This window comes from Pseudophryne corroboree, chromosome 1 (assembly GCF_028390025.1).
Source record: "Pseudophryne corroboree isolate aPseCor3 chromosome 1, aPseCor3.hap2, whole genome shotgun sequence".
NCBI classification, from domain to species: Eukaryota; Metazoa; Chordata; class Amphibia; order Anura; family Myobatrachidae; genus Pseudophryne; species Pseudophryne corroboree.
The window spans coordinates 876,026,604-876,045,098 of NC_086444.1; the positions used below are offsets into that span (position 1 = coordinate 876,026,604).

Genomic DNA, 18,495 nt, shown 5'->3' on the forward strand with positions numbered 1-18,495 from the left:
GCTGGAGAGAGCCAGCAGCAGCAGCAGCCAGTGAGACCTGAGTCTGACCGACCAGTACGTCTGTATGAGGGAGGGACGGACCCTCCTCCCTCTTCGGCCGGGACCCCTCCTGCTCCTTCCCCTTTAGCCGGGCTGCCGCAGGCGCTGCCGCTGAGTGTGTTACAGAGGCGGCGGGCGGCAGCGTGTCTGTTGCTGGCTCTGGCTGTCCGTGATCTGTTCGTTACACAAGCGGGCGGCGGGACACAGACCCGACGGGAGCGCTGGTTTGCGGAGGCATGATACAATGAGTCATTTGTGACTCATTGTAATGCCGGCGGCTGTGGGCCCTTGAGTGCGGCGGGGCCCCAGTGCAATGCACTGACTGCACTGCCAGTAGTTCCGCCCCTGCCAGCATCTTAAGATGGGTATCTGGAATCTGGAAAATGCCCGAAACGGACAAAAATAATTGTTCGAATAAATTTGTTAAATCAAACAGATTTAACCAATTTGCCTGAACGACCATTGTCCAGTTTCCAGTGTTTGGAAGCAAACGGTCCATTGTCATTTGCTCCCATAATGTACCAGATTTTTGTTCCCACCAGACAGATTGGACAGATAAATATTTATGGGTGTATCCAGCTTATGTTGCCCAATGAAACAATCGGGTATGACAAAACTGCTTAACCAGACTGCACTAACAAAATGTATTGAGACTAGGTCTATGAGTTCACATCTGTAGTATCATTCCATTGGGGAATGTTGAAAAACAGGGAGATGTCAAAATCTCCAGGTATAAACCACTTAAACTGTGCGTGGAAAATAAGAACAGTTGGTAAATAAGAATATTATCAATTTACACTAAACATCCTAGTGATATTTGGTGGACCCCCTTTATTGCAGTAAACCTTAGTTACCTTTTATACCAGTAAATAAAGACACGGAGACATGATTTTGGCAGAAAAATTGCTAGCTATTTATTTGACCCTAACCATAGCAAAACCTGTAATTGGGAAAAATTTGTTAAGATGCCGAATCAGCCGGCATAATGGTGGCAGAAAAAAGAACGGCTCTATTAAACTATTGGTAAACTTAAATTGGTAAACTGACCGAAACCGTCCAGCACCCTATCAAAACCGGTAATAGGTGTCAACACAACCCCCACAGTGACTTCCCACAGCTCCTGGGTGCCCTGCCGCTGCCTCCCGGATGGGTGGTCGAGCGGCCATTAAGTCGATGGAGGTGAGTGCACCTAAACCATATAACACTGAAACTTACTACCTATAAAAAACCATACAACTACAAACTGCCGTTCTTTTCCGCCTATAAATAGCCAACGAATGAAAACAGCTAAGCAATTAACCGCCAATGCACTCCGCGTCAAACAAAACAACCTCTACCCTTAGGGCGGGAGGGCGGGAAGAAAATTCACCAAGCAAAGAGACCTAAAATGGCCACTCCAGCCTATATATACCTTAACCCTCCCCCTTTCCTAAGGCTGTACTACCTCACAGCTAGGTCCACCCCTCACAGGATGTTTAACCCATTCCTCTCCTATGTTAGTCAATTCTCTCTCCTAAACATCCTAGTGATATTTGGTGGACCCCCTTTATTGCAGTAAACCTTAGTTACCTTTTATACCAGTAAATAAAGACACGGAGACATGATTTTGGCAGAAAAATTGCTAGCTATTTATTTGACCCTAACCATAGCAAAACCTGTAATTGGGAAAAATTTGTTAAGATGCCGAATCAGCCGGCATAATGGTGGCAGAAAAAAGAACGGCTCTATTAAACTATTGGTAAACTTAAATTGGTAAACTGACCGAAACCGTCCAGCACCCTATCAAAACCGGTAATAGGTGTCAACACAACCCCCACAGTGACTTCCCACCGCTCCTGGGTGCCCTGCCGCTGCCTCCCGGATGGGTGGTCGAGCGGCCATTAAGTCGATGGAGGTGAGTGCACCTAAACCATATAACACTGAAACTTACTACCTATAAAAAACCATACAACTACAAACTGCCGTTCTTTTCCGCCAACAGCGAAGGACTCCATCCCAGAGTCCTCGCACCGCCACCATAAACTACCCTAACTCCTGCAACACTAGGAACAGATCCTCCAGGAAAAACATCATCCCCTCATTGGATAGATGTACACCATCAGGCCGAAAAAGGTGTTTGTCTCGGAACCGAATCCTAGGGTGGCGAACGACTTTACCGCCGTGGGCCAAGACCCACTTCGCCACCGCCCCATTCACCTTTATCCTGGCCTCATCTATTACGCGTCCGTCCTCCACACCTCGCCAACTCAACCTTGGCACCATCAGGGAAAATACCAATATACAATTGGTCCATGCTGCGGCCACCTTTGCCAGATCTTGTATCATGGCCCACCGTAGCTCCAAGGAAGTCCTCTTCCCTAGGTCGTTGCCACCTAAGTGGACAACCAAAACCTTGGGAACTCCATGCTTCCTGGCCTGACTGACCAGTCTACTCAAAAGATCTGTCCACATCATACCTCGCCAACCAAGCCATCTGATTCCCTGACCTCTAGGAAACCTCTGAGAAGTATCAGAGGCCAAAAACCTTGCTGCCCAGAAGACATACGAGTGGCCGACCACCCAAACGGACAAGCCATCAGCGAAACAACCTGAATGGAAGGAAAAAGGGGTAAAATGTGTTACTATAATTCTACGCCATAGCATGTATTATGTTAACCTGAAGGATCTGCCAAAAGAAAAAAATTTTTATTGCTTCCTAATGTCGCAGCAGTCACGGCCTAGCCGATCTCCCGAGCTCCTAGCCAATTTGAAGTAAAAGCATTAAGACATTAAGGGAAAGGCAAAAGAAACAAAACGAAATTAAAAAGGGGGGGGGGTATAAAAAAGGGGTAAAACATGAAATAACTCAGCTGGAGGTGAAAGCATAAAAACCTGCTGAGGGACTTTGATAAGAACAGATTAGCCGAATTAATGATTAGAATTCAGTCCGTCAAGTCAGGTAAAAATCGCAAAATAACTCCAGACCCCCGCTGCCGGCTCACGCCCGCAGCGGCAAGTGGCTAATCCCTGAGTAGGATCACACACGGGTAAACGAACCAACACACAGTGAACATAACAAATGCATAAACACCAAGCAAACATTATCGTACTCTAACTTCTTGATGCAAGCTACGCTTAAGCAAGGTATCTCAGGCGACGGGGCGAATGTACCGCTTATAACAGGACGACTTCCATCGTCCCACCGCCTGGATCTGGGCTCCCGAAAAACCCGCGGCCGCTGCCGCCGTAGCAGCCCCAATGCGGAAGGAGTGTGTACCGAAGTGGGAGGGGGAAAGGCCCAAGCTCGTCAGACAGCGACCCATCATCCACTGAAATTGGAACTTAGTTACTGGCCGCCCGTCATAGTGCAGCAACCACGACCCCCGACAGTCGGGCCTCACTGCCTCATATTGTACTGCCAACCGTACTGGGCATATGCTCTCCTCAAGTGCCGGAACCAGGGTGACCCATCGGCCCTTCCCCACCTGGTCCGTCTTAGAGCGTCGCAATCTGCACAGCAAGGACCTCCCACTCACCACTACGTCCTCTACCAGCATGCGCGAATCAGTTTGCTTAGAAGGCGCTACCAACTCCGATATCCTAAAGGTGCCGTGGTAAGCCATAGAGAACGCCAATCTAAAAAGCAGCGATTCGAACATAGATGCTGCGATGGCTCCAACCGACCCAATGATGCCTGGCAGCAACGCCGCATCAATGGGCCGCCTTCTGTCAGGTGGCGTAGGCGCCACGCGCGCCCATCCTTTCATAGCCTTAAGCAGAATCTCACTTTTCGTCAAATCGGGAACACCCTTAATTCTGCAGAAGAACGCAATGCCAGCCAAGTACCGGGACACCACCGCTCTAGACCTACCCGAAACATAAAGCTGCCAAATAAAAGAAAGCATCATCCGATGCCCGCTCTTACCTCGTTGCTTCCGTCCTCTAGCAAATTCTTCCCATTCGCTCCAGGCCTGCTTGTAAGCCTTAAGCGTGGATGGCGCTACCGAACGCAGTGCTAGACCTTCCAGTCCGGCTTGATGACCTGCCAGACATAACCGGGACAATGAAAACCTTGTTCCTCGGCTTCAGGAGCCAACCAGTAAAACCTCTCCCATTGCCCTCGTGATAGCGCGTCAGCGACTCCATTCTCTAAACCCGGTACGTGTTGTGCCCGAAACCACACGTTCCTGCGCAGGCAAGTAAGCAGCAACTGCCCTAGCACCCGAAGCACTACCAGCGATTTTGCCCGCTGGTTGTTAATCGCGTGCACTACGCCCAGATTGTCGCATCTGAACAGGATGCGGCGATGCGCTAACCGCTCGCCCCAGATTTCCAGCGCAACCATGATGGGAAAGAGTTCCAGGAGCAGAAGGTCCTTAGTCAAACCCGCCTGGTGCCAGCCCGCCGGCCATGATGCCGCGCACCAAGATCCCTCAAGATAGCAACCAAAACCGGAGGCTCCTGCCGCGTCGGTGAAAAGCTGCAATCTGGCGCTGTCGACCGTTGGTGCCTGCCATATGCGCACACCGTTGAAATCCTCCAGGAACGAGGCCCATACAGCCAGATCCCTTTTTAACTCAGCGGGCAAGCGTACAAAGTGGTGCGGCCTGGCACACCCCGCGGTCGCTCTTTCTAACTTCCGGCAGAAAACCCTGCCCATCGGGATGACCCGACAAGCAAAGTTAAACATGCCCAGCAAGGATTGCGCCTGCCGCAGCTTAACCTTGCGCGAACCCATGAATTGGCCAATGGCTTCGCGAAGCTTAGCCACTTTGTCCAAAGGAAGGCGACACTCGCCTGCCACCGTGTCGATCTCGATTCCCAGAAATGAGAGGCAAGAGACCGGTCCCTCCGTTTTGTCCTCGGCCACGGGCACTCCGAAGTGACAAAACAAAGCTCGTATACTGAAAAGCAAGTTGCCGCACCGTGGCGAATCCGCCGGCCCCGTACAAAGGAAATCGTCGAGGTAGTGGGCAACCCCGTGCCCACCCGACGAAGACTCCACGCACCAATGCAGGAAGGTGCTAAAACGTTCAAAATACGAGCATGAAACAGAACATCCCATCGGCAAACATTTGTCAATGAAATATTCCGATCCAATCCGGAAACCCATAAAACGGAATGAGTCCGGGTGGAGGGGTAGCAACCGAAAAGCGGATTCGACGTCAATCTTTGCCATGAGGGCCCCAGCGCCGTAGCTGCGGACCAAATTAAGCGCCTCGTCAAACGACTGATACACTACCGAGCAATGACCCGGATGTATAGCGTCGTTGACCGAGGACCCCGCTGGGTAGGAAAGGTGTTGGATCAGTCGGAAGGAACCGGGTGTTTTCTTGGGGACCACCCCCACCGGGGAGATGACGAGATCCGCCACTGGGGGTGTTGCAAACGGCCCCTCCATCCTGCCCAGCCTGACCTCCTTATCGACTTTTTCCCGCAACACTAAAGGCAAGGCCCGAGCAGACTGGAGGTTCCTCTGCGCCCGAACTGTAACATCGCTCGCAACAGGCAAGCGGAAACCAAAATTAAAACCTGCATATAAAAACCTGGCATCCTCCCTATTCGGATACCAATCCAACCATTTACGCATAGCCTTTAACCTAATTGGCGTTGGCGCCCTGTGGAGCGCCCCCGCCGGGTGCCCCTCTCGAGTAGGATTGCTTAGGACGGGGACCCTGCCGAGTATTCTTGAAGCAGGAGGAGGCAGGGTGGGAACCCCCGCAATGGAGGCAAGCGTGACGGAACCGACACTGCTTGCCGTAGGAACATGCAGCGTTGTTAAACGCGAAACATAATCCTTTAGTTGCGGGCTGTTTCCCAGCCCGGACGGCCGACCTACCTGGCTTGGCCGACCCGCCGTCCGCGCCGGGCGCATGGGCGGACGGCCCAGCACGGTGTCCGTCCGCCCCTGCGCTCCGGGGCTCTTTGGCCTGCTGCGAGGCCCTGGTGACCTTAAGCCATACCTCCACGTCCTTGAAACCGAAGTCCATAACGTACAACCCGTCCTGCTTCTCTCTGAATTCCTCATCATACCTACGCCATTCGTCACCCGCCGACGTGCGTTGCATATCGTGCACGAGATGCAGGTACCGAATGACATTCATATGTTCGTCTGGCCTGTCTTCAAGGTAGCAAGCCGCGAAAACCCAAAACCCCGCCAGCCAGTTATCAAACGTGCGGAACGCCTCGGCCCCTATGCCCTTCTTAGCGGTTGCCGCCTTAAACTCTTTTTTAGCGTCTTTAGTCAAGACGAAGACATCTACGTAGTCCCCCCTGCGAATCCTCTTGCTGCAGCTATCCCTAAGCCCCCGCATGACAGCGGTATATTCGCAGCGGACCACGCCTGGTAAGTCACGTCGCTTCCTGGCCTTGCGAGATTCTTTGCTAAGCCGCCTTCGCCTCTTACGCCTCTCCTGTTGCCCAGCCGCCTTCTTGGCGTATTTAATCGCCCTTTTCTTCGCCTTTGTCGCACTACTGACGTCGGACTTTGCCGAAGAAAGGGAAGAGGAGGAAGCAGAGGAAGAGGAGGAGGAAGGGGAAGAGCAGCGCGAACCCGAGGGCGTACTAGTAACCGACCCCAATTGCTCCGCCTCACCTGAAGCCGTAGATTGGTCAGATCCAGACTCCTCAGTCGCGACATATGTAACATCCTCGTCCTCCGATTCCGACACCCTTGCATCCGCTCGAACATCTGTGGGCAGAAGAGGGGGAGGGGACCCGGACAACAAAAATGGCGTGCGCCCAGCCCGACCTAAGGCCGGCGTGCGAGGTGACTGCAAACTCTCGTCCTGCCTTGGCTGTAAATGCAGCTGTGCTGCGGCCGCCCCCAGCTCCCGGCACACGCGTGCAACCCTCTGGGCGGCTGAAAAGGCACCCGCGCCCGAGCCGCCCGCCGCCCCCCTGGACCCGCCCTCGAGCTCCGGGGCCGCGGCGAGCGGACCCAATGCCGCCACCACCGTGGCAAGGGCCGCCGCAAACGCCCCGGGCGGTTCAGCGTGACCCTGTAACGCCGCGTCGTCGCCTGATGACTGCCTTGCCGGGGGCACGCGGCGATTAGAGCCACCGCTGGGCATAGGCAACCCAGACCCATCTGGACCGCGGCCAGGTCGGCCCCGGGGGGGGGAGCAAATAATGCCAGGGTCTCTAAAACCGGATATACTTCCGTACCCAACCCGCCCCCGTCCCCCTGGAGTGATGCCTGACCTCTGCTCTAACCCCTCACTGAGGCCCAACCCCCGCTGGACGGAGCCAGCACCTCCAGCAGGGATGGCCCCGCGCCGTGAGGAAATAAGTGCCCGTGGTACTGGGTCCCCAGCACCACTGTTATAAATCACCCCAATACCTGGTTGATCCCTGCCAGGCCTCCTCCCCCCCCTCGACGCGCCGGACTCCGGCCGTAACGAAGAGGGCTGGGGGGACACGGAGGGCTGTGGCGCCGCTGCGCGCACTCGTGCGCGAGAGACGCCGCCGGAGCCTCGTGTGGGCGCGCGCACGCTGTGCGCGCGCCCCACCACTTGCTGCCTGGGCGCCCACAGCTGCGGTCTCACCCAATGCACCCGCCGGCAGGCCCCGGCTCCTGGTCGATCGCGCGCTGGGCACCGCAACAGGCCCAGCCCGGATCGTAGCGTTCTCCCGCCCGGTTCCCGCCCCCCGCCTGAGGCCTCTACCCGGCCCCGGCAAGAGAGCGGGTGCGGGAGCTACCGGAGCGGATGCCGAAAGGCGCCCGGCAGGGCGCGCCGACGCGCGCCCGCGGGCGCCCGTGTACCCGGCACCCCTGGCCGACCCCGGAGGTGAGGGCTGTTGGTCGCCCCACTCCTTGCGGCCAGACTGCCCAGCCGCCCCGGACCGCCGAGCGCGCCCTCTCGTAGAGGGGGACCCGTCCATCTCTCCAGCGGAGCGGGTTCTACGCTCTGTACCACTCGTTCTCAGAGGTGCCCCAGGGGAAGAAATGGCCACATCGGAGCCGGACACCCCTGCCCCGGGGCCAGCCTCACCAGACAGGTAACGGGCTGGGGCGCCAGCGGACCGGCGTGGGCGGCTGGAGGCCATGCTATACAATTAAATAAACTTTTTAAAGTGTAGAAACTGAAAGGGTGAAAAATCTGCAAAGCAGAACTCACCCAAGAAAATTCACCAAGCAAAGAGACCTAAAATGGCCACTCCAGCCTATATATACCTTAACCCTCCCCCTTTCCTAAGGCTGTACTACCTCACAGCTAGGTCCACCCCTCACAGGATGTTTAACCCATTCCTCTCCTATGTTAGTCAATTCTCTCTCCTTTTATGTGTAAATCATTATTTTTGCACCACAATAAGTGGCAATAAAAAAATTGGTGTTTTTTTTCTAGAGAATGTGCGTGTACGGATTTACCTGGTTCTCAAAATTGCATCTTATTGGCTCTCGGATGTCATGCGTTTTGGATAGCCAATAAGAAAGATCCGGAAAAATCTGAACTCGCGTTAATTCTGGCATTAAGAACCGAGTAAATTCGAAGCCACACATCTCCAGTGACGTGCGGTGAGGTCAGTGGCTGGGGAGGCACTGGCAGCTAACCATCCTCCTCCCCCTCCCCCATAGAGTGGGAGAAAAAAAAAAAGTGTAGTCCCCCATACATTGCTAAAACCAGCACCAGGCAGAACCAGCCAGGGGGGATAATACCATAGCAGGGGAGACACTCAGTGTGGGGTCCCCCTGCCATAACATTAATCTGCCCCCCAAGCTAGTCAGCCCAGGGTTGGAATTCCTCGGGAAGTGGGGACCCCAAAAAAATAAAAATGGGGTCCCCCCTCCCGAGCAATAACCAGCACTGGGCTGATAGCCCAGTGCTATGCCCCATACCCCTGGTGGCGGTGGGTGCAGGGTTCATTGTTAATATTGGGGGTAATTCCAAGTTGATCGCAGCAGGATTTTTGATAGCAATTGGGCAAAACCATGTGCACTGCAGGTGGGGCAGATATAACATGTGCAGAGAGAGAGAGATTTGGGTGGGTTATTTTATTTCTGTGCAGGGTAAATACTGGCTGCTTTATTTTTACACTGCAAATTAGATTGCAGTTTGAACACACCCCACCCAAATCTAACTCTCTCTGCACATGTTATATCTGCCTCCCCTGCAGTGCACATGGTTTTGCCCAATTGCTAACAAAAATCCTGCTGCGATCAACTTGGAATTACCCCCATTGTTCTTTACAGGTGGCCTACAGGTCCCAGCAAGCTTGCCCCAGCATGCTGGCACTTGGAGAACCACAAGTGCCAGCATGCCCGGACGTAAAGGGCCCGCTGGCACCTGTAGTCCACCTGTAAAGAAAATATTAAAATGAAAACACCACACTGTCTTTAAAAAAAAGTTTATTATTCAGGGTCTTCACCTGGGGGCGGCGGCCTTTAAGCTCTTTTACATGGCCGTCGCCTCCCCATGGCTTCTAGCATCTTCCTCCGGCGTCTTCACCTGGGAGGCGGCGGCCTTTAAGCTCTTTTGCATGGCCGCCGCCTTCCAAGGGCTTCCAGCGTCTTCACCTTGTGGGCGGCGGCTGTTAAGCTCTTTGCATAGCCGCCACCCATCCAGGACTTCCGGCGTCTTCTTTCTTCAGGAGCTCTTCTCTGCTCCTCCTCCGCCGGACTGATGCCGCTGCCTCGCGCTGACTTATATGTCAGCTGGAGGGGGCGGGGCGATGACGCAGCGAGCTGTGATTGGCGGCCATCTTGAATTTAAAAAATCACGCTGAGGTTCCATTTTTGAAATTGGTACCGCTCTGCTGCCAAACTCTGCAGAATGGCAGGCAGGGATCTCAGATCCCTGCCTGCCGCTAATACTCTCGCCGCCACCCGCACCTCCGCCGCCTCCCGCCAACACTGACGCCTGCACCTCCGCGCACCCACACAGTGATGGCAGCGGATCCAGTGACGGATCAGCTGGCCAATCACTGTGGCCTCACTGACAGGGGCGTGCTTTCATGGGTTGAAAGCTCGTCTCTGTATGAAAGCGGCACCTCTAATGGTGCCGCTTTCCCATGCATTTCTAATGGGCTTTTTAATGCCCATGGCTAGGCCCCGCCCGCTCCCACATCTTTCCCCATTCACAACTGGAGGCACCACGATCGGTGCCTCCCAAACGCATTTAAACAGGGATAATGATTAGATTAATATAAAGGAGATACTTATGACACAGAATATGTCGCCACCTGTCCTTCTTGGAGAGATGGTGTATGCATAGATTGAAGATAGTAAAGTCTTTGCTATCTCCTGTGCCTGCTCAATCTTTCCAAAAGACATCGCAAGAGAGAGAGCCCTATTGGGGATCGGTATGTGATCCTGGCACACGGGATGCCAGCTGTCAGTATACGGCACCGGCATCCCGTGTGGCAGAATCCCAACAGGGGGGCGAAGCGAGTGCAATAAAGCCGCTCGTGGGCTCGCTGCGCTCGCACTGCTGCGGGCTTGGTGGCAAGCTTTGCTCGCCACAGATTCTATTTTCCCTCTATGGGTGTCGTGGACACCCATAGAGGGAGAATCACCTACCTCATCGGTATTCCGGCGTCGGCATGGTGACCCTGCGGGATTCCGGCATCGGTATTAAGACTGCAGGGATCCCCGTTCGGTGGTATGCTAACTGCATAGCCCCTACTGACAGCACGAATGGGCGGAAGGGGGTTTGGTGGTGGGGGTTGCCACACGGGCACAGTGGCAAACCCTCAGTGGGGCATGGTGTTGTATGAGTGTTCACACTGTCACACACCTTGCCGCCATTGTTGACAGCACACCCAATCATACTCTGAGTACTTCTGAGAATGGGGAACTAGGATTCTCCAGTGGCATTGCCAGGTTCTTCCCTAAGGCTGGCTATGGGGCCCAGCGATGCTGTGTTTCACCCCTGCCCTCAGAATTTGAATAAAAAAAAAAACATAAAAGAATTGTATTCATTAAAAGTTGCATAATGGCACATACAAAGTCATATGAAGGTAAGATGAAGGTTGACAGCAAGAAGCCATAAAGAATAATGAAATTCCAGAATTCTCTCTCTCTCTCTTTCCCTCTTTGTTTAGTGTATTTAACAACAACACAGAGCCTCACTGTGGTGCATTCTCTGGAATTACAAGGTCTTCATTACGATCCCAGTTTACAAAATAGCAGCTCTATGTACTACAAATCCATAACCACTACTTTACAGAGAATGGTAAGTCACACGTCTGATCAGATGTAGTGTAACCGATTTGTGATCATTACTATGAATAAGGTCTATGCATAATTGTGTTTATTTTTTATCCAGTACTTTCCACTCTCCTGACTAGAGTGGGATTCTATCCAAACAAAGTAGTGTATTTCCCATACCATTACTATACATTGGTAGTAGGCAACATAACTGTTTTCAGAAATCATACACTGTATTTACTTCACATAGAAGCCCTGAAGGGCCGGTTGTAACGGCAACCTTAGTAATACACTTCAGTCACATCATCACATCATCACATTATCGGAATCCGGTCTCTAGGTTGACAGTAACTAGGTCGGCACTATCTAGGTCAACCACTATTGGTCGACAGTAAACTAGGTCGACATGGTATCTAGGTCGACGGTCTCTAGGTCGACATGTTCTAGATCAACAGGTCAAAAGGTCGACATGAGTTTTTCACAATTTTTTTCCTTTTTTTAACCTTTTCATACTTAACGGTCCACGTGGACTACGCAATTGGAACGGTAACCGAGCAAAGCGAGCCATGCGAGGGGACACGGTGCACTAATTGGGGTTCCCGGTCACTCTACGAAGAAAATGACACAAAAAATATAGGATTTTAATTACCTACCAGTAAATCCTTTTCTCGTAGTCCGTAGAGGATGCTGGGGTCCACATTAGTACCATGGGGTATAGACGGGTCCACTAGAAGCCATTGGCACTTTAAGAGTTTAGGAGTGTGGGCTGGCTCCTCCCTCTTTGCCCCTCTTACCAGACTCCGTATAGAAACTGTGCCCAAGGATTTTACACAGATTGTGGCGAGATTCACACCAGCTCACCCATACAAGGCAAACCAAGCTAACCAGCTTGAAAACTCAGCAACGGCTGAACAAGATTACTTAACAAGTAACAAAACAGAACTTAACCAAGAACTAAGCAGTACTGAACTAAGTAACCACTTCAGGATCACGAAGCGCTGGGCAGGCGCCCAGCATCCTCTACGGACTACGAGAAAAGGATTTACCGGTAGGTAATTAAAATCCTATTTTCTCTTACATCCTAGAGGATGCTGGGGTCCACATTAGTACCATGGGGATGTACCAAAGCTCCCAGAACAGGAGGGAGAGCGCGGAGGCTCCTGCAGAACTGATTGACCAAACTTCAGGTCCTCAGTGGCCAAAGTATCGAACTTGTAGAACTTTGCAAACGTGTTCGACCCAGACCAAGTAGCCGCTCGGCAAAGCTGTAAAGCCAAGACACCCCGGGCAGCCGCCCAGGAAGAACCCACCCTACGAGTAGAGTGGGCCTTAACAGATGTAGGACACGGCAATCCTGCCGTAGAATATGCATGCTGGATAGTGAACCTGATCCAGCGAGATAGTCTGTTTAGAAGCAGGACACCCAAGTTTCTTGGGATCATACAGGATGAACAGAGAGTCCGATTTTCTGTGACGAGCAGTCCTCTTCACATAGATTTTCAGAGCCCTTATAACATCCAAGGACTTTGATGAAATTGATGAGTCAGTAGCAACTGGCACCACAATAGGCTGGTTGATATGAAATGCCGACACAACCTTTGGAAGGAACTGCTGACGTGTCCGGAGCTCAGCTCTATCCTCATGGAAGATCAAGTAGGGGCTCTTACAAGACAAAGCCCCCAACTCTGACACACGTCTAGCAGAAGCTAAGTCCAACAAAGTGACAGCCTTTCACGTGAGAAACTTGACCTCAACCTCCGGTAGAGGTTCGAACCAATCCGATTGGAGGAACTGTAACACCACATTAAGATCCCAGGGCGCCGTAGGCGGCACAAAGGGAGGATGGATGCGCAGAACTCCTTTCAAGAAAGTCTGAATCTCAGGGAGGGAATCCAATTGTTTCTGGAAGAAAATGGATAGGGCCGAAATCTGGACCTTTACAGATCCCAACCTCAGGCCCATATTTACACCTGCTTGCAGGAAGAGGAGAAACCGTCCCAGTTGCAACTCCACCGTAGGAAACTTCTTGGACTCACACCAATACATATTTTTTCCAAATGCAATGGTAATGCTTAGACGGTACTCCTTTCCTAGCCTGTATCAGGGTAGGAATAACCTTGTTCGGAATGCCCTTCCGAGCTAATATCTGGCGTTCAACCTCCATGCCGTCAAACGTAGCCGCGGTAAGTCTTGATAAGCGAACGGCCCCTGCTGCAGCAGGTCCTCCCGAAGAGGAAGAGGCCTCGGCTCTTCCAGCAGTAGATCCAGAAGATCCGCGTACCAAGCTCTTCTTAGCCAGTCTGGAGCAATGAGGATTGCCTGAACTCTTGTTCTCCTTATGAGCTTTAGAATCCTTGGAATTAGTGGAAGTGGAGGAAACATGTACACCAACTGGAACACCCACGGAGTTACCAGGGTGTCCACCGCCACTGCTTGTGGGTCTCTTGACCTTGAGCAATACCGCCAAAGTTTTTTGTTGAGGCGGGAGGCCATCATGTCTATTTGAGGAACCCCCCAAAGGTTTGTCACCTCCGTGAACACCTCTGAATGGAGGCCCCACTCTCCTGGATGGAGAGTTTCTGCTGAGGAAGTCTGCTTCCCAGTTGTCCACTCCCAGAATGAAAATTGCCGACAGTGCTAACGTGTGCTTTTCTGCCCAGAGGATGATTCTTGTCACCTCTGACATTGCAGCTCTGCTCTTTGTTCCACATTGTCGGCTTATGTAGGCCACCGTTGTCACATTGTCTGACTGCACTTGAATGGGTCGATCTCGCAGAAGGTGAGTCGCTTGGAGAAGACAGTTGTATACGGCTCTTAGTTCCAGAATGTTTATTGGAAGACAGGATTCCAGACTTGACCACCTTCCTTGGAAGGTTTCCCCTTGAGTGACAGCGTCCCAGCCTCTGAGACTTGCATCCGTGGTTAGAAGGATCCAGTCCTGAATCCCAAACCTGCGGCCCTCCAGAAGGTGAGGCATTTGTAGCCACCAGAGGAGTGAAATCCTTGCTTTTGGCGACAGACTTATCCTCATGTGCATATGTAGATGAGAACCCGACAACTTGTCTAGGAGATCCAATTGGAAGGATAGAGCATGAAATCTTTCGTATTGTAGAGCCTCGTAGGAGGCAAACCTCTTCCCCAGAAGGCGAATGCACTGATGTACGAAAACCTGGGTTGGCTGCAGGACATCACGGACCATTGTTTGTATCACCAACGCTTTCTCCTCCGGTAGAAACACCCTCTGTACTTCCGTGTCGAGGATCATCCCCAGTAAATACAATCTCCTTGTCGGCTCCAAATGTGACTTTGGAAGGTTCAGGATCCAACCATGGACCCTGAGCAGATGAGTCGTGAGAGCAATGGACTGCAACAGCTTCTCCCTGGACGACGCCTTTATCAGGTATGGAATTATGTTCACTCCCTGCCTGCGGAGGAGAACAATCATTTCTGCCATCACCTTTGTGAACACCCTCGGTGCCGTGGAGAGACCAAATGGCAGTGCCTGAAACTTATAGTGACTGTCTAACAGTGCAAATATGAGATAAGCCTGGTGCGGAGGCAAAATCGGAATGTGGAGATACGCATCCTTGATATCTAGGGATTCCAAAAACTCCCCCTCCTCCAGACCTGAGATCACCGCTCTCAGAGACTCCAGTTTGAATTTGAATTCCCTTAAGTAAGGGTTTAGCGATTTCAAGTTCAAAATTGGTCTGACCGACACATCTGGTTTCAGTACCACAAAGAGGTTTGAATAGTAACCCACGCTGTGTATATTAGGTGGAACTGGAACAATGACCTCTGCCTTTTAAAAATTTTTGGATAGCTTCCTGTAGGACAGTTCTGTCTGACAGTAAAGTTGGCAAGCCTGATTTGAAGAAACGGTGAGGTGGGGTTTCTTGAAACTCCAGTCTGTACCCCTCGGACACATTATCCTGTACCCAGGGATCCAGACCGGACGACACCCAGACGTGGCTAAAACGCCTGAGTATCACCCCCACCAGCCTGTCCTCTAGGCTGTGTGGTCCACCGTCATGCTGAGGATTTTGAGGAACCAGAGACGGGTTTCTGGTCCTGAGAGCCTGCAGGCTTTTGGGATTTTGCCTGCCCACCTCTAAAAAAAGGTGGTAGGAGGCTTGGACTATTTTGTCTTAGCGGTCCGAAAGGACTGTGATGCAGATGAAGAAAAGGGTTACTTCGTAGAAGGTGTAGCTGAGGGAAGAAATGGTGACTTACCCGCGGTTACCATGGAAATCCACGCATCCAACGCTTCCCCAAATAGAGCCTGACCTGTGTAGGGTAGGTTCTCCACACTTCTCCTGGACTCCGCATCTGCAGACCATTGGTGTAGCCAGAGTCCCCTGCGAGCTGTGACAGGCATGTAAGATATCCTTGCAGTCAGCGTACCCAGGTCCTTCATGGATTCCACCATGAACCCAGAAGAATCCTGTATGTTACGTAAAAATAATTCAATGTCACTTCTATCCATTGAATCCAAATCCTCTAGTAACGTGCCTGACCTCTTTACTATAGCTTTAGAGATCGATGCGCAGACAATAGTAGGCCTCAGCGCTATCCCTGAAGCAGTGTATATGGATTTGAGCGTAGTGTCAAATTTACGGCCAGCCAGTTCTTTTAACGCAGTAGACCCAGGAACAGGCAAAACCACCTTTTTCGACAGTCTGGAAACAGATGCGTCAACTATGGGTGTGTTTTCCCATTTTTTTCTATCTTCCTCAGGGAAGGGGAAAGCAACCAGAATCCTTTTAGGAATCTGGAATTTTTTCTCCGGGTTTTCCCAGGATTTTTCACATAAAGCGTTTAATTCTTTAAACGCAGGGAAAGTTAGCGAGGCTTTCTTATTATCTGTGAAGTAAGCCTCCTCAACCTGCTCAGGTGTTGTGTCAGTAAAATTTAACACATCTCTAATGGCCTCAATCATGAGCTGCACCCCCTTTGCAAGGGATGCCGCCCCCCTCAGCACATCCCCATCACCATCTGCTGTGTCAGAGTCGGTATCCGTGTCATCTTGCATAATTTGGGCAAGTGCACGTTTCTGTGGGTATATGCTAGGTGATTTTGAAGGAATAGGAACAGAACCTGACCAAACTGCCATAGACTTCTTTAAAACCTGAGTTTCAGTCTCAGTATGAGCTACCCTAGTAGAGATCTGAGAGATCATTCCCTTAATAGAGGTTAACCACTCAGGCTCAGCAATAGGGATCTGAGACAATGCATTACATTCCTGTGTACATGGAATGGATTCCTCCTGAGAGGAAATGTCCTCTGCAGCAAAAGACACAGAGTCCCTGGACATGGCTATGTGAGAAACAAACACACACACACACACACACACACAGGAAAATGTCAGACACCGTTTCCCCCCCCCCCAAGTATGCCACAGAGAAACACAGAGATTGGAGCCAACCCACACACAGCGCTTCCCAAGGTAGCTATAATACAACTACCTGGCGCTTACTGTGTACCTTAATAGACTACACAGTATTTACACAGCCTCCCCCCCCCCTTCTACAAACCTTTGGTACCGCACAGGATAGCTGGAGTTGCTTGGAGGAACAGCTCTCCCTGGCAGCGTCACTGTAGAGGATCTGCATGCAGGAAAATGGCGCTGAACGCTGCTGGGTCCACTCTGAGAAGCTCTGCCCCCTGAACATGGCGCTGCTTCCCGCTCTCCACTTCTTTATACTGGCCTGAGGAATTGTGCTGGCAGCGTTACCGAGGTCCCTGACAGCCTTGGAGTTAGTGTAGGGTACAGGCGCTTGCTCATGGGGACCCACCCTGTTGCCGCCATCTTCACACCGGCTTCCCGCTTGTCAGGGGTGCCGGTGACTCACTCGCCACCTGAATCTTCTGGCTTTGCTAGGGTGTGGCGGCAGTGCTGCGGGAGTGAGCAGTCGCCTGGGGCTGCTAGCGATCATCACCCTCAGGAGCTCAGTGTCCTGTCAGCGGAGATAGTGGCTCAGACCTCGCAGGGCGGACCCTACTCCCCCCCCTAAGTCCCACGAAGCAGGGAGGCTGTTGCCAGCAGCCTCCCTGTGCCTATACTACTCTTAGAAAAAAGAAATCTAAAGAAGCTCTAGGAGCTCTCCTAGCTGTGACCGTCTCCTCCGGGCACATTTTCTAAACTGAGTTTGATAGGAGGGGCATAGAGGAAGGAGCCATCCCACACTCTTAAACTCTTAAAGTGCCAATGGCTCCTAGTGGACCCGTCTATACCCCATGGTACTAATGTGGACCCCAGCATCCTCTAGGACATAAGAGAAACATAAAAAGCTCATGACGACCTTTTGACTTGTTGATCTAGAGACCCTGTCGACCTAGTTACTGTCAACCAATAGTGGTCGACCTAGACACTGTTGACCTAGTTACTATCTACCTTCCGTACCACACCCACATTATCAATGGTATATGTTTGTACAACAGCTGGATAACTCAGTGGTGGTGATTCATTTGTTTTACCCACCATCTGTCACCAGATTGTGCCCAACAGAGCAATTCAATTGTTGCTCCGTTTGGTGTGAATAGCCATGGAGGAGGATACTTCAGCTTGCATACCTGAGATGTGCGAAAAGTGTCCCGGGACTTTTTGTGCTGAGGGGAGTCTTATAGTCAGGTTTAGCCGATTGCACAAAACCCGGTGCTCAGAGATAATGGGTGCCTGATTGAAGCAACAGTTGAATTGCTCTGACAGGCACCCATTACTTTGAGCGTCCATAAAAAAACAGATGAAGCACCCCGTTGGGGTCTGTATATGAAGCGATGTTAAGCCATACAGTATCTCCAGCTATAATTCCAGAGAATGGCTATTTCACTGCATTGCACTATTGAAAAGGGGTTAAACACAGAGACCTATTAACTTCAGTCAACTACTAAGCCTTACGTATACAGTATGTATCAAAGCTTGAAGTGGAGAGACATAAAGTACCAAGCAGTCAGCTCCTGTCTTTTTGCAAACACAGCATGTAAGTTCCCCAAGCTTTGATGCATATCTCCCTATGTAATGAAAGCTAAGCATCTCAGGATGTGGGTTTTTATGGCAATGCTCCCAGAAGGGTATCCGGATGATAGGTCGACAATGTATTGGTTGTCAGTCAATAGGTTGACAGATGAAAGGTCGACAGTGCTTTAGGCTTAAGATTGACAGGTTCAAAAGGTTGACATGACAATGGTCGACACAAAAATTGACAACACACTTTTTTATTTGTGGTGGGGGTTGGGGGGTGTTCACATTTTTCCAACATCTGCTTTATTTACTATCTACGTGGACACCTATTGGGAATGGTAACCTTGCCCGAAGTGTGGTGAGCAAA

General features: G+C 51.5%; 1 protein-coding gene across 3 annotated transcripts in view; it reads left to right on the forward strand.

The window, feature by feature from the left end:
- The window catches only part of TMPRSS9 (transmembrane serine protease 9), a 316,106-nt gene that overhangs the window by 125,034 nt on the left and 172,577 nt on the right, over positions 1 to 18,495 (forward strand). For 2 of the 3 annotated variants that reach the window (XM_063920081.1, XM_063920080.1), the window contains one exon: positions 11,062 to 11,192. In XM_063920081.1, coding sequence (XP_063776151.1) covers positions 11,062 to 11,192 — 131 coding nt within the window. Of the gene's footprint in view, positions 1 to 36; positions 55 to 11,061; positions 11,193 to 18,495 lie in introns of those variants that run through there. The other variant, XM_063920082.1, reaches the window with a different exon arrangement.